The 23102-nt window shown below is 40.5% G+C and overlaps 1 protein-coding gene across 1 annotated transcript in view; it reads left to right on the plus strand.

Moving 5' to 3' along the window:
• The first annotated feature begins 10370 nt into the window (after window positions 1-10370).
• The window catches only part of mnat1 (MNAT1 component of CDK activating kinase), a 92207-nt gene continuing 79475 nt past the window's right edge, over window positions 10371-23102 (plus strand). The window contains exon 1 of the mRNA XM_078406762.1: window positions 10371-10474. Coding sequence (XP_078262888.1) covers window positions 10386-10474 — 89 coding nt within the window. The 5' untranslated portion in view covers window positions 10371-10385. The remainder of the gene's footprint in view (window positions 10475-23102) is intronic.

The following is a 23102-nucleotide window of genomic DNA, read 5'->3' on the forward strand; positions in this document are numbered from 1 at the left end:
TCAGAGGGTGGTGGCTGTATGGAATGGGCTTCCGGTGGAAGTGGTGGAGGCTGGCTCGATTTTATTATTTAAGAGTAAATTGGATAGGTATATGGATAGGAGGGGATTAGAGGGTTATGGTCTGAGTGCAGGTAGATGAGACTAGGTCAGGGAGAATGGTCGGCGTGGACTGGTAGGGCCGGACAGGCCTGTTTCCATGCTGTAGTTGTTATATGGTTATATTATATTAATTGTGACCATGTGGGGTTTCCCTGGAGAGTCCAGTTTCCTCCCATACTCCAAAGACGTACAGGTTTGTAGGTTAATTGGCTTTGGTAAAGATTGTAAATTGTCCCTAGTGTGTAGGATATTGATAGTGTATGGGGATTGCTGGTTGGCGCAGACTCGGTGGGCCAAAGAGCCTGTTTCTGCGCTGCATCTCTAAACTAAACCAAACTAAACTAAACCCATGTCATCCTGGCCAGGCTTTCTTTCACTGCTACCATTGGGAAGTAGGTACAGGAACATGAGAACCACTACCTCCAAGTTCAATCAGCCATCAAGCTCTTGAACCACTCTGCACAATCCTGCTTTGGCACCAAACCACTTGCACTACCAGATTGCTGAACATACTTGTTTTTTTTCCACTATCGTGGTCTGGTTTATTTAGCATTGCTGTTAATATTTTGTATGTCTATTGTTGTTGATGTTGCAACTAATGTGCATGTAAAGTTAGATCAAGTAGGAATTCCATTGTTCCGGTTCACATCCAGTGTATTTAACCATTAACACTTTCAATTTTGACCTACAGTTTCTAAATACTTCATTTGAGGTATATGTTCTTCTGAGAATATGTTATACTCAGCATGCTGATAAAAAGAGGCAGTCAGGCCTTCTTCTGTTGCTTCTTAGTGATTGCAACAAAGGACATCTATTGTGTGAAGCCATTGGGAGGCCTAGAGTATAATCTCATTAGAATGATTGCACCTTTCGTATTTTTGAGTGCTGTCCAAATTGCCTCAGTGGATAAACCCTGTATGTCCTCTCTAAGTGTCACTGTGGCATTCTCCCTGACCAAAGATGCAACTCATCCACCTCTTTTACCTCCCTCTCTATCATATCCGAAACATTGAAACCCTTATTACGTTGAGCTGCTGGTCCTGTCCCTCCCATGATTTCTGTAATGGCTACAATGTCATAGTTCTAAGCACTGATCCTGGCCCTAAGCTCAATTGCTCAACCCACAATACTCCTTTCATTAAACTTCATACTTTAGCAGCTAAAGTTTAGCCTATCAGTCTCTCCATGTAAATGAACCTTTCCTTGTCTGTCCTTCCTTTCAGACTTATTTGTCATAACCTCTACCTTACCTTCAATCCCTCCACTTGCTGACCTGCTGCTCTGGGTCCCACCTCCCTGTAACTCATCTAAATCCTCCCAAGTAGTACAAATGAATCTCCCGAGGAGGATATTCATTCTACTCCGGTTCAGGTGTAACCTGTCCCTTGTTTACAGATGCCCTTGCCCTGGAAAATGGCCCAATGATCCATTTAGCTGAAGCCCTCCATCCTGCTCTAGTTACTTAGCCACTTATTAAACTGCACTAACTCTCTGTTCCTTGCCTCACTAACACATGGCACAGGTAGTGATCCTGAGATTACAACTGTGAAGATCCTGAGATTACAACTGTGAAGATCCTGTTTTTTAACCTTTTACCTGTCTCCCGAAATCCCCTTTGCAGGACCTCATCTCATGTGTCATTAATATCATTGATACCAATATGAATCTCTGTCTGTTTACCCTCTCTTCTCAGAATGGGCTGTGCTTGCTCCAAGACATCCTTGATCCTTGACCAGGACACACACCATCCTGGAGGCCACAGAAACGCCTATCTGTGTCCCTGGCTATGGAGTCCTCTATCATTGCTCACTTTGATTTAGCTCTACCCTGCTCTGCAACAAAGGTAGACATGGTGCTACAGTTCTGGTTGCTGCCGCTATTTGCCCCAGAGCGGCCATCTCCCCACTATAGTTTTTAAAACTGTGAACTTGTTTTTGAGAAGAAGATTGCCACATGACACTCCTGCACTATAAGTCATAAGTCATAAGGAATAGGAGCAGAATTAGGCCATTCAGCCCATCAAGTCTACTCCATCATTCAATCATGGCTGATCTATCTCTCCCTTCTAACCCCATTCTCCTGCCTTCTCCTCATAACCTCTCACACCCGCAATAATCAAGAATCTATCTATCTCTGCCTTAAAAATATCCACTGACTTGGCATCCGCAGCCTTCTGTGGCAAATAATTCCACAGATTCGCCACCCTCTGACTAAAGAAATTTCTCCTCATCTCCTTCCTAAAAGAACATACTTTAATTCTAAGACAGTGACCTCTAGTCCTAGACACTCCCACCAGTGGAAACATCCTCTCCACATCCACTCTATCCAAGCCTTTCACTATTCTGTATGTTTCAATGAGGTTTCCCCTCATTCTTTTAAACGCAAGAATCTGCCTGCCTTTCCTGGTGGTTATCCATCGAACTGGCTGGACCTACGTTGTGGCTGCCTCCCTGAAACTACTATCTATAACCTTCTTGGCCTCCTGTTTGCTCCTCAGTGCATCTAACCGCTGCTCTTGTCAATCCCTGCAGTCTGAGAGGAGGCACAGCAGGATACATTTCCTGCACACATCGTTGTCACGGATGCCTGACAGGTCCCTGATTTCCCACATGCGACAGGAACATTCCATTCCACCTACTGCCACAACTACCGTCTTAATATGTGCTAAAAATAAATTTAGTGGACTCAGGGAGAAGTCAACCTTAAAGATCTTAACCAATACAGCGGCACCATGTCTGGCTCTCTTCTCCAGTATTCATCAAGAAAAATATATAAAGTTCTGGAGTAATTTAGCATCTCAAGTGAGCGTGGATAGGTGATATTTCGGGACATGACCCTTCTTCAGACTGATTGCAACCCCCCTCCCCCCCAGGCAGGACAAAACCTAGCAGGTAATAGGTGAACACAGGTGGGGGGAGGGGGGATATTATAGTAGGTAGTAGGTCAGAGATGAAAAAAGAGAAGGCATGAGACAAAAGGATTAAGGAGTTGAAATCTGTGAAGCTAGAGGAAGGAATGTATATGGAGGGGGAGAGGAGAAATAAGCCTGAATTCAGGTGGGGCACAGGGGATAGGGGAGGAAGAAAGGGGAGTGGGAGGGGGGTTGTTAGAAGTCACCTAAAATTGGACCCTTTAGTCCCATTCCTTCTCTCCAGAGATGCTGCCTGTTCTGCTGAGTTACACCAGCATTTTGTGTCTATCTTCAGTAATCATACAGTTTGGTTGTAAAGAAAATAACTGCAGATGCTGGTACAAATCGAAGGTATTTATTCACAAAATGCCAGAGTAACTCAGCAGGTCAGGCAGCATCTCAGGAGAGAAGGAATGGGTGACGTTTTGGGTCGAGATCCTTCTTCAGACTCAAGAAGGTCTTCAAGAAGACTTCAGTCTGAAGAAGGGTCTCGACCCGAAACGTCACCCATTCCTTCTCTCCTGAGATGCTGCCTGATCTGCTGAGTTACTCCAGCATTTTGTGAATAAACAGTTTGGTTGTAAACTACACAAGCAGAATATGAGATGCTGTTCCTCCTGTTTGCATGTGCCCTTATCCTGGCAATGGAGGAGGCCTGGAATAACATGGTCAGGATGGGAATGGGAAGAGGAGTTCAAATGGTTAGCAACTGGGATGTTCGGAAGGCAGAGTTTTCATCTCTGGCCTTTGTCCAACCATCTGCCTATCAAAAACCTGGCACGCCTGTGTTCACTTATTACCTGCCATGCTTTACCCTGCCCCTCCTCTCTTCCAGTTTTTATTCCACTCCCCCACAATCAATCTGAAGAACAATTCCAACCCCAATTGTCACATCCATGCTCTCCAGACAAACGCTGCCAGAGGAAGTGGCAAAAGTGGGTATAATTATGACATTTAAAAGGCACTTAGACAGTTACAAAGATAGGAAAGGTTTGGATGGATATGTCCCAAGTACTGACAAGTGGGACTGGCTTGGTTAGGTAATTTGGTCAGCATGAACATTATGTGTAAAATGGCCTCTTCCTAAGCTGTACTTTTCTATGATGAGTTGGACCAAAGGACCTGCTTCCATGCTGCACAGCTCCTTGGTTCTATGAATCCAAATGCTCTGTTAAAATATCTCTGATGATTTTTCTCAGTCTGTGTTTATAAATGTTCATTACCAAGTTAAGATGGACTAATGCATGGATTTTGAAATAGACAATTCTGAAACAATATGTTTGTCCGTCTAAATGAGGCTCCTTCACACTGCCACATAATGACAAAGCCGTCAACTAGTTTCTCCCATAGTAAATGCTTTGACTTTTACAATAAATCTAATACTTGCTTCTTGCAGGGATTTCATCCACTCCTCCATTTTATCACTTCAACTTTATGCAGATTGTATTACACAGTTAAATGTTTCAATGATTAAATATAGGATGAAGACCAGTACACTGTAAATGGTTTGGTTGTAATCATGTCTTGCCTTTCCGCTGACTAGTTAGCATGCAACAAAACTTTTCACTGTACCTGACACTAATACACATGACAATTAACTAAACCAAACTAAACTCAAATTTGCTCTCTGGGTCAACTCAATAATGGACTTTCAGTGCTGAAGCCGAGACTAAGGATGAGGCATTGACTCTTAACTTGAGGCTTTGTTTATTTCAAATACCTCCTGCCACCTATTATGCTGTTATCAGCTCTGTTAGCTGCTTCACTGCTGAACTTGAGGAAGAAGACTGCAGAATATTAAGGTGCAGAACCCTCCCAATGTCTGTACTGAAATAGACTGACTTGAATGTCACCTCGCATTACCAAATGTACTCATTCTATAAATGGATGTCAGATCAGTTGACTGTCCAAATGGTGTCAATATTGGTGGCTCAATTTTCCTGCTCACCATTCATTCATAAAACCCCTAAAGAGTAAATGGTGGTCTTATTATCTTTCCATCTTTCAGCTTCTTTGTGAATCAAAACAAAATAATCAGCTTTTAATTAAACAAGACCTAATTTGACTTTACTATTCAAGAAAGTAAATAGTTGATTTGTTTAAAATGCAAATATGAAGGAGCAGTGTGTATATATAATCAACATAGTCCACAATCATGGAAGTGAAAAATGATTTTTCTGTTCTTTTTACATACACACACCAACACAGAATGCACATACACACACACACAGAGAACACGCATACACACAACACATTTCCCCCTCACACACAATTATACATAAACAAACATGCAAAGCACACAGACAACACTCGCATGCAACACACAGAACACAACACACACAGACATACACATACGCACAAGATAGACACAAAATGCTGGAGTAACTCAACGGGACAGGCAGCATCTCAGGCAGCATCTCTGGGTGATGTTTTGGTCACACACTTCTTCAGACTGAGAGTCAGGCGAGAGGGAGTCTAGAGAAGGTGTGAAAATGACAGTTGAACATCTCCGCTGAGTCCTCCCAGGATGACGCGACCTCCTGGTTGCCAAACACCTCAACTCCCCCTCCCATTCTCACGACCTTTCCGTCCTGGGCCCCTCCACTGGCAGAGTGAGGCCCGACACAAATTGGGGGAACAACACCTGGCACCTTGCTTGGGCAACTTACAACCCAGCGGTATGAACAGTGATCTTTCTAACTTCAAGAAACTCACATACACACAAGCACTCATACAGAAATAATCAAGAAAATAGGCAGATGGAAGACCTCTAGTCATGGAAGGCCCTTTGACCCATGTGGACATGATTGATACATAAGAAGTTAATATTTGTAAAATATTCTAAATATTATCATGAATTATTTTCTCTGACTCCTAACTCAGGATATCTCCAGGTGAAACACAATCTAAGCCAGACTCCCAATGCAGCCACAAGGAATTTCTCACTATTAGTGTTGCGTTGCCTCTTATAAAAGTGCCCTTGTAAATTTTTTAGTTTATCCTTGATATCTCCTTAGACACAGTAGTTTCTCCAAATGGACTGAAGGCCTTGTCATAGGGAAATTACTCACAATATCCTGCATTTATTGCACAGTGATATTATCCTGGGATACAACTGTGACTGAGGCCAAAATTATCATGCTTTTTAAATGCGTTCATCTTTGATAATCAATAGATGGAATGAACAAATAGTCTTAGATGAATTGCTTTATTTCTCAGCGAAGGAGCATACCATTATGCTTAGGTTTATTTGATATAAATGGTACAAGTTATCTGTGTAGCAACAGAAACATAACAAACACAATATTTCCTGCACCACTCATACTAATCTATTCCAATGAGTACCTTTTGGTGCCTGGCTGTCCCACAGCCTTCTCTTTCCAACAAAAATATCCCGTTCATAATCGATAGGATTGATGACTTTGCAATGCAATAAGTATGTAATCTTTCACAATTGTTGTAAAACATCTAACATGTTTTTTATAGATCATGAAATGATTTCAAAACCACTTCAATCTCCTTTTTGTACTTGTATTATGCATTTCATTTAAAAATAATCCTGTGGAAAATTGATTATCGAAACCTGAAATGTGAATTGGTATGTCTGGTGTATTGGTGTTTTGTCCTGGGCAGGCTAAACCACAGGTGGTGGTTAGGAACTTCAAATGGCTGGGTGTTTACATCTTGGATGACCTGTCCTGCGCACAGCACATAGATGTAATCATGAGGAAGGTGCACCAGTGCTTCTCCTTTCTTAGAAGTTTAAAGAGATTTGGTAAGTCACTGCAGGTGTACTGTAGAATGTATGCTGACTGGTTGCATCATAGCCTGGGATGGCAATTCCAATGCACAGGAATGTAAGAGGCCTCAGAGATGGGTAGACTCAGCCCGGTCCATCATTGGCACAGCCCACCCTCCATCGAATGCATCTAGATGAGGTGCTACCTCAAACAGAAGGCAGCTAAGATCAAAGAACTCAAACATAGGGCCATGCCTTCTCTTGCTGCTACAATTAGGCAGAAGGTGCAGAAGCCTGAATTCACACACCATGAGGCTCAATAACAGCTACTTTCCTACAACTAAAAGGTATTTGAACCAATCCACGCAATCCTCAACTCACCCCAACAACAGAACATTGTAGAGTACCTGGGCGGCATGGTGGCGCAGTAGTAGAGCTGCTGCCTTACAGCGCCAGAAACACGGGTTCAATCCTGTAGAAGTGTGCCGAGGCCATCCATCTCAAGCTAAAGGGGCGTAACTACAAAAGCATGACTCATAACATGAGTGACACCATTACACTAATCTACAAATCCTTACTACAGGTGCTGTCTGTATGGAGTTTGTATGTTCTCCCCGTGACCTGCGTAGGTTTTCTTTGGTGCTTTGGTTTCCTCCCATAAAGACATACACGTTTATAGGCTGGTGTGCTTGGTAAAATTGTAAATTGTCCCCAGTATGTGTAGGATAGGGTTAGTGTGCAGGGATTACTGGTTGGCGTCGATTCGGTGGTCGAAGGGCCTGTTTCCAGGCTGTATCTCTAACCTAAACTAACTCTTACGCTACCATGGACTTGTTTAGATTTCGTAATTGTGTTTTCACTATTGTCTTCTTTGTTGCACAGATTATTTTTGTTACTTTTTTAACTGTCTTGTGGAATTTATGTGCAATATATGTATATATTTACTTGTGTTTTGTCTGTTTAAGTGTCTGGGAAGCTGTTGTAAACAAGATTTTCATTGTACTTGTACCTGATTGTACCTGTGCCTCTGCCAAATAAACGACTTTATGTACTCTCTGCTACTTTCTTAAACATGATTTTGTCTTGCCAGAAGTTGTCACTGTGTCATCTTACTAGGCTATCTGCAATTTACAAAACATTTATAACTCTAACCCAACAAAACCCATGCAACTGTATGTAATTAATGCATATTTTGTTTCATTCACACATTTTCACCTTCTACATTACAAAAAAATATATACATATATCAATTTTTCTTTCTTCAACTATTATAAATAACTGAATTGACGTTTTATAAAGTGAGAGAGTAGAACTTTCCTTTAATTTGCAAATAAATGGCATTTGGAAACCAGAAATACACTGATGCTCATTGTAAGATCTGCTTTGAACCAACTTTAAACAAAAAGATGAAGTTCAAATTGAGAATTTAAAAGCATTATGATCTTCAAATAAAAACTTTCATGAACATATTAAGGGTTACCCAAAGATATTTGTTTGGTAACATTATTTATATTTTGTAAATACTGTATGCCACCCAGCCTCCCCCCATTGACTTCATCTACACTGTCTCAGAAAAGCAGCCAACATAATCAAGGACCTCTCACATCCCTGTCATTCCTTCTTCTCCCCTTTCCTGTTGGGCAAAAAAAAGAAGCTTGAAAGCATGCAACAGCAGATTCAATAATAGCTTCTTTCCCACATTATCAGATTATTGAAGGACCTCTCATAAGCCAAGGATGTATTTCCGATCTCCCAATCTATTTCATTGCAGCCCGTACACTTTTTTAACTGCACTTTCTCTGCAATACATTAATCTGTTTCATTCCTTTTCCTCTACTTCCTTTGTACACATTTATTGTTTGATTGTACTATTGTATGATTTGCTTGGATAGAACATGAAACAAATATCTTCACTGTATCTTGGTACACATGGCAATAGTAAACCATTACATACAAATAACTTGTATTTTAATAGTTTATGTTAAAATTCAATTGTGAAGCTTACAGATGTCACAGAGGTGAGTTAATAGAATGATACCAGGATAAGAGGATTCAAATACAGACTTACTCTGGAAAACATGCATTTATTTATAATATGAACATAGCAAAATTTTGTACAACCCTTCAAAGAAGAATTATCAAAACAAAAAAGCAAACCACCGGCTTTTTTGTTTTGATAATTCTTCTTTGAAAGGTTGTACAAAATTTTGACCAAAAGTTTGATTGGAGTGTGTTTAAAAAGGGTAAAGATAAAATGATAGAGCTATTAGGGGGCAAATACCAAAGCTTGAAACTAGTAAAATGAAGGCATTAATGGCATGGTGAAGTCATCAGAGGAATTCTAGAAGGTTGTAGAACCAGTGGAGGCTGCAAAGAATAGGACAACAAGAACATGAAAAGATATGAAAATAAGGATGACATTTCTTTCATGAAATATTGTCAAAGGCAGTAGGTGAACAATGAGTAATGGCAAGAGGACTTGCAGTGAGTTAGAATACAGGCAATATATTCTAGTTCAGGGGAAGATGAGATTATTTTCATTGGTTTAAAATAGGTAGAGTGGAAATTTAATAGTGACATTCTTCACTTCAAATTGTTTTGGTAAACATGAAATGAAACAAGAGGGTCTGCAACTAAAGAACACAAATGCACTGTTATTGCTAAAAGACAATTTATTTACACAGCAAGGCAAGTTCTTATAATCTTGAAATGTGGCTGAAGGACTGGCGAAGGTGTAATACACAAGCAGATTATCGCGGGTGGAACAATTATCCACGGTATGATTCCAGGATTAGAAGATCCACTTTGAAAGAAATGGCAATGATTTTCTTCTTGGAAAAATAGATATTATTTTCAATTGCTCCATCAACAGACTTTAATAGAAATTAATTAATGCGGATTTCCATTTTAATGTTTGGAGGCAGTTTCCGAGTAAAATGCTGATAAAGTCAGGGATGAGAAGTAAGGTAATATTGACCTATAATTTCAGTATATGTATACAGTACATACCCATATGGAAAATTCAGGTGCATGACATGGAAATAAATAATTCAACATAAAATTATCGTAATGGATTTTTTTTTTAAAGTAGATAAGTCAAGCAAACTTTACAATGAGAACAAATGTAGTCAGAATCAAGTAGACCTCTTAATCTTTCCATTGTAATAAAATCGATTATAAATTGAACAGCTGCGCCTCACGTGCAAATGTTAGAAAGTAGATTTGAATTGGTTTAATTGAGCCTTCAAAACGCCCTGTGGTGCTGGATAAATCTCTCTGTGTACAAACAAGGACGCATTCAACAAGAGATATTTGTATTTGTTCAGGTGGTGGCGATTGCAAAGTTAAATAAGCATGGGCTGAAACAATGGCACGCGGATTTAAAGTGTAGTGGGGGGAAATGGATAAATAAAAAAAATAGTCAAGCGTTTATTTTCATCAGGAAATTGTAAACGATATTATTAGCAAACACCCGAGACTGGGAGCCAACAAACATCAGGCATTGGCAATCGTCTACCCATGCTTTTATTGGTGTTCTTCCGTCATCCCTCCGCTGTCGCCGGACACTTTGTGAAGTGCTGAGAGTTGCAGTCGGAGGCGTTTTGTTGCTGCGCCGTTTCCAAGGGATTTGGAAGGATGGATGATCAGGGCTGTCCTAGGTGTAAAACCACGAAATATCGCAACCCTTCTCTCAAACTGATGGTGAATGTGTGCGGACACACGCTGTGAGTGAAGTATTACAACCGCACCCAATCATATCATATCATGCAAAGGGTATTTTAAACACGCGATCTTGACCTTCTTTTTGCAGCAAGTTTGGGTGATTGACCTGGCGACGACTTGGATCTCAGGCTCAATGAGTTTGGTTTACAGAGGTGGATTGTAGTTGATTTTTGGGGCTGCATTAAATGTTTAAAAAAATGAATATAACCAAGTTATGGCGATGAAGTTCTTCTGATGGGGAGGTCTTCGACTTGGAACGTTAACTCCACAGTTTTCTTTCCACAGATGCTGCCTGACCTGCTGACCGTTTCCAGCATTTTCTGTTTTGTTTCAGATTAGCAGCGTTTGTAGGTTTTTTTTCCTTATTGTCGTGACTCCTCTTGAAACAAGTTAAGATGGATCGTCTTAATTAGTATTTGTAGAATACGCGAACTTCCTGTCTACAATTGATTGCAAACACAGTTCATGCAGGAAATTCATTAACTGGGCCACAATGAATATCTAAAAGTGGTGAATGATGGTTTAAGCATTTGCCTCTGTGAAACATAGAAAATTGAAATCTTCCCTATAGTCTGTTTACACTATGGTCTCAAGTGCTTATGTAAGTAGTTATATTAAGTAGTTATTTTAAATTGGAATAAAAACTTCGGTAACTTACGATGATCAAAGTTATAAATTTGAACTTCGGATCATTTGTAATTGTATGGGTCAGTGATCAAGATATTTTGTATTTTCTAGTTTCACTAATTTTGTAATACACAAAGTACATGTTAAGATTCATTTTAGTTCTAATGACATCTATTTACTGAGTCTTTCATGAGACCGTTTTGTTACTCCATCATTTGACATTCAGGACTACTTTATTATAATTGCTTGCTTAATTTTCCTTGAGCAATGTAATGTTGACTGTCAGCAGATGTTTTTTTTCTAGTGATTACTAAATTACTCTGCATTCTTTTTGGCATGTGTTCATAATGATAGTGGACAAGCTAACAGGAAGGGGGCAATTCCAGTATAGTGGAGCAAACCCCAGTGATTGTAAGAGAAGAGAGCGAGAACTGGAAAACATTTTGGCTAGAATTACACGGCACCATTAACTTTACCATTGTTTGACTCTTCTTTGGGTCACTTCTATAATATCATCAAATGGCTGGTGTAATGGAGATAGCAAATGAATCCTGACATCTATCTCTGCACAATGTTAAAGGTCTATGGATTTCCCAAAGCAGTAATAGATTAACATCCACTCAATAATGCACCGCAGTCACGAGGAGTAAGGAAAAATCTGATGCCGCTAATTACTACATCTAGTAATCGGAAAATGTGGTGGAAGAAGAGTTTCACAAGTGTTTATTTGTCATAAACACTGGATATATACCAGAACAATGAAATTCCTACTTGCTTAGCTTTACAGGCACAATGGACGCAAGAAAAACAACAACAAAAATAAAATATCAGTTATTCTCAGTAAACCAGACTATTATAATGCAAAAAACACAAAAGAATGCAGAGCAACCACAGTAGTACAAAGTCTGTAATGGTATGGTGCTCAAGTAAGGCTGTGCAGGGTGGTTCATGAAAATGGTGGTTAATGGGAAGAAGCTATTCATGAACCTGGAAGTAATGGTTCTCAGGCTCGTGAACTGTCTTCCTGATGGTATCAGTGAGAAGATAGCTTAACCAGGAGTGTATGGGTCTTTTATGAAATGAGCTGCCTTCCTGAGGCAGTACTTTCAGGAGATCTCCGATGATGGGGAGTCAGTACCCTTGTTGGACCAGCAATATCCATCACTTTCTGCAACCTCCTTCATTCTTGAGCGTTCAGGTTTCTGAGCCAGTCTGTGATGCAGCCAGGCAGAATGCTTTCCACTATACTCATGTAGAACTTCGATAGAGTGCTGGGCAACATGCTGAACCTCTTCAAGTGGCTGCGGAAATAGAGGCGGCCATGAACTCTTTGTGAAAAAGCTGCACATTGATGCAAACAGTAGTGCCGCCAAGTAACATCATAGAGGCGCAGGGATAGAGTTGCTCCCTCACAGCGCCAGAGACCCGGGTTCGATCCTGACCTCGGGTGCTCTCTGTGTGGAGTTTGCACATTCTCCCTGTGACCACGTGGATTTCCTCAGGGTGCTCAGGTTTCCTCCTCCCAAAGACGTGTGGGTTTGTAGGTGAATTGGTCTCTGTAAATTGCTCCTAGTGTGTAAGGAGAGGATGAGAAAGTGGAATAATATAATCAGTGTGACTGGGTTATTGATGGTCGCTATGGACTGGGTGAACTGAAGCACCTGTTTCCATGTTGTATATCTAATAATTAAACATTAAATAAATCAAAACTTGCTACAGATTGGTGGTAATATTTGCATGAGTATGGGGCAACATGCTGAATCTCTTCAAGTGGTTACGGAAATAGAGGGGTTCGTGAACTCTCTTTGTGAAAGGGCTGCACGTTGATGCAAAGTGTCGGTAGTGTCAGTAGTGCCAAGTAACGGCCATCTTGAAGCACTGATATCTTGAAAGTCAACACTGACCAGAGCTTAACTGTATTGAACATTTCCATATAGTTCCCACAATATTGGTCATGTTGTATCAAAAGATTTCTGATCTTTTCAAGCCTCACTAGAAGACAAGTGTAGTGGTGTGCTTAATGTACACTTGGATGAACATAGTTTCAGAAATTGGCTGTCATCAAACAGGATAAAGCAGTTTGCTCAACTGGGATTTCTCCACTTTGCTGAGGAGGAAACCAATGTTATACAAACACCATCATATCAAAGTTCTCTGTCCCAGTTCCTCTCCACAATGACCTGAACAATTTATTACTTCCACTGTTGTTACTGGGTCAGATTTCATGCAATACTCAAGCATAATCAATATATACAGCAAGGATAGGCACCTCATTACCTCCACCACCTTCTAAGAGCCGGCAAAAAGGGCAGTGTCATCAACTTTTATTTTGAAAGCAATCTCAAACATTGTATTGTTATGGCACAGATCGAGGCTGTTTGGCCCATTGAGTCTACCAGTTCATAGTAAATCAATTGCGCCATCCCATACCCTTGATTTCACCATGTCACTGCACATTATGTTCTCTAAACTGCCAGCTCAGTTCTCCCTGTAGTCAGTGAGTTATAGCTGCTGCTTTTTTTCTATATATTTTTTCTCCCATTTATTCTTTTTGCCCATTTCCTTGGTCTTTGAACCACTCACTAAAGAACAACTTCCCTCTTGCTACTCACGGATGTCTGTGTATCATCTTGGTAATGTTACATCTTTCTTCAGGATAAGTGAGCCAGCATTAGGAATAACACTATCTATTTAAAAAAAAAAAGATTCCGTGTCTCTCTTTATATTGGGGTTATTGTTACTCCTGCTGAATTTGGCTATTTTAGCATGAAACAATGAACAAACTTTTCAAATATTATTTCAAATATGCCCATCTCCTCTTTTAATCTGTCTTTATCATTGCCTTCCATTGCTTATCATTATCATCCCAGAGGGCGTGCAGCGTAGGTTTACTAGGTTAATACCCGGAATGGCGGGACTGTCATATGTTGAAAGACTGGAGCGATCAGGCATGTATACACTGGAATTTAGAAGGATGAGAGGAGATCTTATCGAAACGTATAAGATTATTAAGGGGTTGGACACGTTAGAGGCAGGAAACATGTTCCCAATGTTGGGGGAGTCCAGAACAAGGGGCCACAGTTTAAGTATAAGGGGTAGGCCATTTAGAACTGAGATGAGGAAAAACTTTTTCAGTCATAGAGTTGTGAATCTGTGGAATTCTCTGCCTCAGAAGGCAGTGGAGGCCAATTCTCTGAATGCATTCAAGAGAGAGCTAGATAGAGCTCTTAAGGATAGCGGAGTGAGGGGGTGTGGGGAGAAGGCAGGAACGGGGTACTGATTGAAAATGATCAGCCATGGTCACATTGAATGGCGGTGCTGGCTCGAAGGGCCGAATGGCCTCCTCCTGCACCTATTGTCTATTATTGCCTTAAATTTGCGTTCTTTTTTCTTTGACGAGAATCTAACAACCATTTCCCCCAACATCACCTTTTCTGGTAATAACAACGTAAAAAGGTTGGAAAACTCAACAAGTCAGGCAACATTAGTGGAAGGAGAAACAGTTAAAGGTCCAGGCCCTTTTCAGAACTGAGAAAGATAGGTTAGTAATAGATTTAGATTTAGAGATACAACGCAGAAACAGGCCCTTCGGCCCACCGGGTCCGCGCCGCCCAGCGATCCACACACATTAACACTATCCTACACCCACTAGGGACAATTTTTACATTTACCCAGTCAATTAACCTACAAACCTGTACGTCTTTGGAGTGTGGGAGGAAACCGAAGATCTCGGAGAAAACCCACGCAGGTCACGGGGAGAACGTATAAACTCCGTACAGATGGCGCCCGTAGTCAGGATCGAACCTGAGTCTCCGGCGCTGCATTCGCTGTAAGGCAGCAACTCTACCGCTGCGCCACCGTGCCGCATTCATGTCCTTCATGTACTTCCATCTCATCATTGTTCGAAATCTGGCCCACGATGGTGGTGTCATAAGCAAACTTGTAAATGGATCTGAAGGAGAATTTTGCTGCACAGTTGTGAGTGTATAGGGGGTATAGTAAGGGGCTGAGAACGCAGCCTTGCAGGATGTTGCTGTTGAGAATTGCTGTTGAAAATGTGTTGTGGCCTGTCCTTGCTAATTGCGGTCTGCATCATTCAGTTGCAAAGGGGTGAGGGGTGCATGGTCCGTGCCGAGTGAGTTGGAGTTGGATTTGTATCGTGCACAGAGGGATGTGGCTATGGCTGCTGGAAATCAATCCAGTGACATTGCTGCATGAGTTCCTTGGGTTAGTGTCCCAGGCACAGCCATTTTCAGTTGCTTTGTCAATTAGTTTCTTTTAATTTTAAATGCAGAACTGAGATGTTTGCCAATAACTGCACAATGTTAAATTTCATTTGTAATGTGTTGCAGTCAATAAGGATAGGGGCAACCAACACATGGGAATACCACCACAGGACGTTCTCATCAAACTTACACACCACCTTTACTTGGAAATACATCGCTTTTCCTTGTCACTGAATCTTGCCACTGAAATGTAATACACAACAACTTTGTGGTAACAGGTTCACTGCATGGAGCAGTGGTTCAAGAAGGTATAGAAGTTGGGAGGTCATGTTGCAGTTGTATAAGACATCGGTGAGACTATATTTGGAGTATTGTGCTCGGCTTTGGTCGCCATGTTCTTGGAAAGATGTGGTCAAGCTGGAAAGGCTGCAGCGAAGATTTACAAGGATGTTGCCAGGACTCGAGGGCCTAAGCTGCAAGGAGAGGCTAAGCAGGATAAGGCTTTATTCCTCTGAGTGCAGGAGGACGAGGGGTGATCGTATAGAGATGTATAAGATCATGAGAGGAATAGCTTGGGTAAATGCACAGAGCCTTTTGCCCAGAGTAGGGTTGTCGAGAACAAGAGGACATCGGCTAACTTTTTTACATAAAGTTCAGTTCAGTATTGTTTATTGTCACGTGTACTGAGGTACATTGAAAAGCTTTTATTGCATGCTAACCTGTCAGCAGAAAGACAATACATGATTACAATCGATCCATTTACAGTGTATAGATACATGATAGTGGGTATATGGGACAAACTGCTGGAGGAGATAGTTGAGGCAGGTACTATCATAACATTTAAGAGACATGTAGACAGGTACATAGACAGGATAGGATTAGAGGGTTATGGGCCAAATGCGGGCAGGTGGGACTAGTGTAGATGGGGCATGTTGGTGGGCAAGTTGGGCCGAAGGGCCTGTTTCCATGTTGTATGACTCTATAAAGTGACTAGGCATCATAGAGTCATGCAGCATAGAGACAGGCCTTCGGACCACTGAGCATTTGCCACCCATCATATACGTACTTGTGTTTGCCCCATTGCCCCTCTCCACATTCTACCTCTCATCCACACAATGGGGAATTTATTGTGGCTATTTAACCAACCAATCCTCTGTAATTTGGGAGGAAAATCAATTGCCCAGAGGAAACCCACATGTTCACATGTAGAATGTGCAAATTCCACACTGATAGCCCCGGAGGCTAAGGTTGTACCTAAGGTTACTGGAGCTGTGAGGTAGCAACTTTGCAAGATGGGCTACTGTATTCCCAGGACTTGAACTTTTACCTTTTTAAGTTTGGTTCAGTTTGGGAGTGTACTTTCACCGGAGTCATACAGCTTGTGAACAAGCAGTTCTGCCTAAGTTGTCTACACTGACCAGGTTTTATAACTGAGCAATTCCCATTTGCCTGTGTTTGCTCTACATCCCTCTTAATCTCCTTTGCATATTCCTTTCTAAATGTCTCTTAAATGTCACCATTGTATCTAACTCTAAGGCTTCCTCTGGCAGCTCATTCCATATACATTTGACCTTCTGCATGAAAACATTGCCCTTAGGATCCCTTTTAAATCTTTCCCCTCTCATCTTAAACCCATGCTCTCGAGTTCTGGACTCTTCTACCATGGGAAAAAGACTGTGATCATTTAGCTTACATATGCTTCTCATGATTTTGTATACCTCTCAGCTTCCAGGAGATAAAGTCCCAGCCTATCCATGTTTCCTTATAACTCAAGCCTTGTAACTCGAGTCCTTGTACCATCCTGTTGAATCTTTTCTGCCCATTCTTCTTATAGCAGACAACCAGAGTTACACAAAATGCTGGAGTAACTCAGCAGGTCAGGCAGCATCTCAGGAGAGAAGGAATGGGTGACGTTTCGGGTCGAGACCCTTCATCAGTCTGAAGAAGGGTCTCGACCCGAAACGTCACCCATTCCTTCTCTCCTGAGATGCTGCCTGACCTGCTGAGTTACTCCAGCATTTTGTGAATAAATACCTTCGATTTGTACCAGCGTCTGCAGTTATTTTCTTACACCAGAGCTACACATAACATTCCAATTTTAGCTGCAGTACTCTAGTATTTATCTAAAAAAAATATTGGTCTTTATGATATGCATCAAAATATAAATTTTGGCTCTCCATAATTACGACTTCAACATAATCATTGTCATTCAGGTAGTTGCAAACACTCTTTGTATTTCACCCCATTTGGAAGAATACTCCTACTCTTACAGCTAATTTCACTATTATCACAGTGTACATCTGACTATGTTCTTTTGCTTTAATACTTCCAAGAAATATAGTTAATTTCAGCCTGATAAGTTAACACGCCAGCTGTTCCATTGATTGCAAACACGCCCCAATTTTTACTTTACAAAAACATCCAACTGGTTTTGGATGGTAATTTAGCTGCTTTTAGAAACTGGTTCAAACAAGCCAAGGACCTCCTGCACAGTGGTGTCACATGACTTATATTTATGTAGTTAGTGGGATGTAATACAGGTGTGTTTAATCTTTTTCTTTGAATGTTGGCAAACAGAAGGAGAGTTTGTAGACAATTAGCAATGGCTTATGTGCTCTGCCGTGGGTTATTCTGACTTGTTTAATTCTGCAAATAAGATCAAGGTGAGGCAGGAATGCTCTAAACTCAGAATTGTTAGATGTTGAGTTTGCACATAATTTGAATATTGGCAAACTAATTATTTAAATTTCATTTGTGTAGGGTATCAAAGAGTTATATTTAAAGATGTGCGTGTGAATTTAATTTTTTATTCTATTGTTGTATTCTAATATTGATACAGGAAATGTGAGATTATTTTCAGCCTTTGCTGCGTGCCAGTGCATTATTCTTCTTCTCAGAATTGCAAATTACGATTCCCTAATTATAATTTTTGTTAAGATTTGGATTAATCTTGGATCTTGCCAGACTCCTGGAGAGGATGCCCCCTTTTCTGCAACCCTGTTCATCTAATTTGTTTATACACGTGGTGGATGGCGTTGCATGGTATGTCCAGTATCCATTTGCTTAGATTAATGTGCAGGCACACATTCAAAGCTAAAGGCAGCGCATGTATTTGAATGAATTAGAATGAAAAGGTAGAATCCATGATGTTGAGCAGAAGCTCCAATGCGTTGGACTAACCATATGGGTCATTAATGTCTTCCAGGGAAGGAAATCTTCCATTCCTACCTGGCCTTCCCTCAATAGGGCTCTAAACACATGTGAACGACCTTTAACTGCCCTCTTGGTAAGCCACTCGGTTTAAGGGCAATTAGGGATGGGCAATAAATTCTCAGCCTGGGCAATGATGTTTGGATCCTGTGAGTTAATCTGAAATAGAAGTTTTGTTCAGTGGGTGCCAAGAAAACGTCCTTTTGCTGTTGCACTCATTTTCTCTGGAGAAATAAACCGTTAAGATTTATGCTGCATCCCATAGTATTTGATTGATTTAATTAATAATACTGAATAACAGTCACATCAAAAATCATTGTACCTTTTTAACATCTGTTATTTGCCTAATATTTATTACCAGTACTGTACTCTGACCTAACAAAATGAAAACGTTCCTCTCTATTTTATATTTGGTATTCGAAAAGAACCTTTTCATTCTAAATGTCACATTTTATTCTTTGAATGTCAGTGTATTTTATATGAGTGTGAGGCAAAGATTATGGAATTGTACAACCAGAACTGTCGCCCTCTGGATTTTTTGTTCTGGCCTTGAAATTTCATGTTATATCTTACCTATTCAATGCTCTCGTAATTTAATGTGGCAAGAGAATGAAAATTCAAATCCTCCAGACAATCTAATATACTTCCTAGTATATCTCCACTTGAGACACTCATGGGTAGTGAATTGATATACTGTATGTGTAACTTTGTAATAAGTAGCACACCTATAAATTAACTACAAAGCAGCAATTTAACAAAAGATAAATTGAACGTGGTATTTTAGGATTTGAAAGCATTTGTCTTATGATTAAATTGCAACATTGTCCATTAATTTATATTCAATTAATAACCATTTTGGAGGAAACTTTTTCTTTCAGACTCCAGCGTTGTAATTCAATTTACACGATCTGGATAATTTCATTGAAGTATAATTGGACATGTTATGTACTTATTAGAAAACTACGGGTGTGTTCTGAAACTAAGATGAAAAGTGAATAGGTATATTATGATTTTTTTTTGTGTTCTTTCCTCCGGGAATCATAATCCATTTTTAGCAGAACGCAGGAATATTTTAACCATTCCAACAGGACTCCATATGCGCAGCTTCTGTTTATCATTGCAAATAATTTGTCCTTTGGTCTTGCAAGGAAACCTGATGCCTGAAATCAGAATTAATTTGGGAAACATTTGAAATTAGGGTATTAGAGAAATCCTGCAACAAATTGATGGAATTACCAAAGGGAATTTAAAATATGCTGTTATTATTACATATTCTACTCCATCTCCCTCAAATATGTTGTGAGTTATTCATTATAATTTGGTAAATGTGTGCAATTTTAGTTGATAAAGAAATTAGTGTAGAATTTCTTGCAGTGGTGAGGCTGGCAATATTTGCTGTTATTGTTGCTGGTTTGAAGTTACACAAATTTCTTATGTTTGTAACTGTGTTGCCACAGCAAGCACATCGGCATGAAGTGGTAAATTGAAAGAAGTCATGTGTCTGACTATTCACTTGAATATTTGTGTAGTTGTGTTCCCATACCAGCTCGCAACCAAATTAAAGCTTCAAAGATTCAATGAATTGATTGATTGGTTGGAAATTGTAAATATTGTTCTTGGCATTACTTGGATAAACTTGGATTGTTTTCACTGTAGGCTGAGGCGACCTGGCAGAAGTATATAAGAATATGAGAGGACTACATGGGTTAGATAGTCAGTTTTCTTACCAGTGTGGAAATGTCAAACACATAGCTTTAAGGTGAGAGGTACGTCATTTCAGGGGACATGCAAGGTAGGTTTTTCACACACAGTGGTGGTGTGGAATTCTCTCCTTTTTCAGGCCTTGAGTGCATTCAAGATAATATTTAGAAATTTCAGTCAAAAAATTGCAGGTACTGGATATATGAAATAAAACAAATTCTGGAAACGCTCCGTCCCACTGGGCAGAGTTCACATTTCAGATTCTTTGTTGGAACTGCGAAAGAAAGATAAAGGTTGTTTTAAGTTCTGGAAAACAAGGCAGGAAAGATGGATAGGACAAAGGGAAGATTTGTAACAGGGAAGGCCAGGATTGCCAGGATTAGTATGGTCAGATAGGTTAATGCGACAGTCAGATTGGGACTTCTTCGTCTGTCCAATGTATTGCTCATACAATAAAACTCCGATATTCTAGCCTGCAAAGCTCTTTGGTGCTGGACTGACAAATGTTCTGGACTAAGCAGACACAAAATGCTGGAGTAACTCAGCAGGACAGACAGCATGTCTGGAGAGAAGGAATGGGTGACGTTTCGGGTCAAGACCCTTCTTCAGACTGGACTGAATTGTTTTGGACTATTGGCTGTTATCCTTGTTAATACTCCAATATATATTTTTGTAATTTTTGTTTATATATTACATGGTATGATCAATGTTCCATGGAACAGGTAAGTTTAAAGGGAGTGCAGAAACTAGGGTCCAGGGTTGTAAAGGGACCACGGCCAACATCAGCTGGTGAGTCAGATGTTGAATTGTTGGGATTTCCGAATGATTGGATCATAGATTTTAGTTTTGGAGATACAGCATGGAAACAGGCCCTTCGACCCACCAAGTCCATGCCAGCCATTGAACATCTGTTCACACTAGTTCTATGTTATCCCACTATCTTATCCATTCCCAATGCTTTGAGGCAATTTTACAGAGGCTAATTAACTTACAAACTTGCCCATCTTTGGAATGTGGGTGGAAACCGGAGCATCTGGAGGAAACTTGCGCAGTCACAAGGAGAATGTACAAACTCCACACCAACAGCACTTGAGGTCAGGATCAAACCTGGGTCTGGCACTGTGATGGAGCAGTTCTACCAGCTGCTCCACTGTGCTGCCCATGCATTACTGGAGTTTCAGCAGGTTAGGTGGTACGAATGGAGAAAGGCTGAACTACTATCATACCTGTATGACTTATAGTGGAAATGGCCAGTTCTGTGATTAAGGTTCGGTGATTCTTTGTGAGAAAGTAATTAACCTGAACTTGTATAATTTAATATTGAGTTTGGAAGCCTGAGAATGTCGTATTCCACAAAACTTGCGTTGGCCTCACAGTAGCAGTGCAAGAGGCTGCAGACAGATAGGTTGAAGTGGGATGGAGAATTGATGTGGCAGGCAACAGGTAGCCAGGGTTGCTCTTGCAGACTGTGTAGATGCCGCACAAAGTGATCACCCAACTGCATTTAGTGTCTTCATCATAAAGGGGACCATATTATGAGCACTGAAAGCACACACTTGACTGGAAGAAGAGCAAGTGAATTGCTGCTTCACCTGGAAAAACTGTTTGGGTCTCTGGGAAGGGAAAAGGCAGTTGTATCACATGTGTTTGTATGGGAACATGCCATACCTCTAGTTTCATACCTCTAGTTTCCCTCCCCCTGACTCTCAGTCTGAAGAAGGGTTTCAACCCAAAATGTCACCTATTCCTTTTCTATTCATTCAGATGCTGCCTGACCCACTGAGTTACTCCAGCATTTTGTGTCTATCGTCAGTGTAAACCAGCATCTGCAGTTCCTTCCCATACATAAAATGGGGAGTGGTTGGTGGAGATAGACCAGGGAATTGCAATCTAGTCAAACAAACAAAAATTCTCCTTTTGAGGGTTGTGTGTTTATAAACAATACAATTCATCAGCTTAGTAATTAATATAAATATTCAAATGGCTTGCTGAAAAAATGCAGAATAGATTGGAATTGCAACTGAATAGTGTGTTCCTGTACAATGGATTTTCAGATCAAGTCGGTTTGAGGTGGTGCTGAGTTGCCAAATCTTTCATTTTATTATACACTTTTAGCTACTGAGTTATTCCAATGTGTTAAAATGTTTAGGGTGGACACAAAATGCTGGAGTAACAGCGGGACAGGCAGCATCTCTGGAAAGAAGGAATGCGTGACGTTTCGGGTCGAGACCTTTTATGTTCAGTTACATGCCATTAGATATGCATTACATACAGGGTCCTATCATTGATAGTGAATGATAGGGCCCAGGGGAGTGTTGTAGAGCAGAGCAACCCAGGAGTACAGGCGTATGTAGTTCCCTAAAAGTGGCATCTTGGGTAGATAGAATGCAAAAATTGGCTTTTGGCCTTCACCAGTCTGGGTATTGAGTGTAAACGTTGGGATGACGTGTTACACTTGTACAAGATGTTGGCGGGGCTGCATTTGGAGTATTGTGTTATGTATTGGCCACCCTGCCATAGGATAAATGTCATTAGGTTGGAAAGAGTGCAGAGTAGGTTTACAAGGATGTTATCAGGACTCGTATTCCTAGAAGCATTTATGACCAGCAATCTGCGGAGGCTAGTCTATGCCTGCTTTAAAAGCTGTCATTGATTTTTAAATGTCTCCAATGGATGGAAGAAAGTAATAAAAAAATAGAAATGATAAGATCATAAAAAAATTCAAACCACACAAACATTTAAGTGAAACAAAATAAAAACAGTAATTTGCTTTTTCCTATTGCCTCCTAAATCTTTTCCCTGCAATCTTCAGTGATGTTGATGTATTCTTGGATTCTGCACCATGTCAGACTTGGCATGGGATCTG

Source organism: Rhinoraja longicauda, chromosome 10 (genome assembly GCF_053455715.1).
Source record: "Rhinoraja longicauda isolate Sanriku21f chromosome 10, sRhiLon1.1, whole genome shotgun sequence".
NCBI classification, from domain to species: Eukaryota; Metazoa; Chordata; class Chondrichthyes; order Rajiformes; family Arhynchobatidae; genus Rhinoraja; species Rhinoraja longicauda.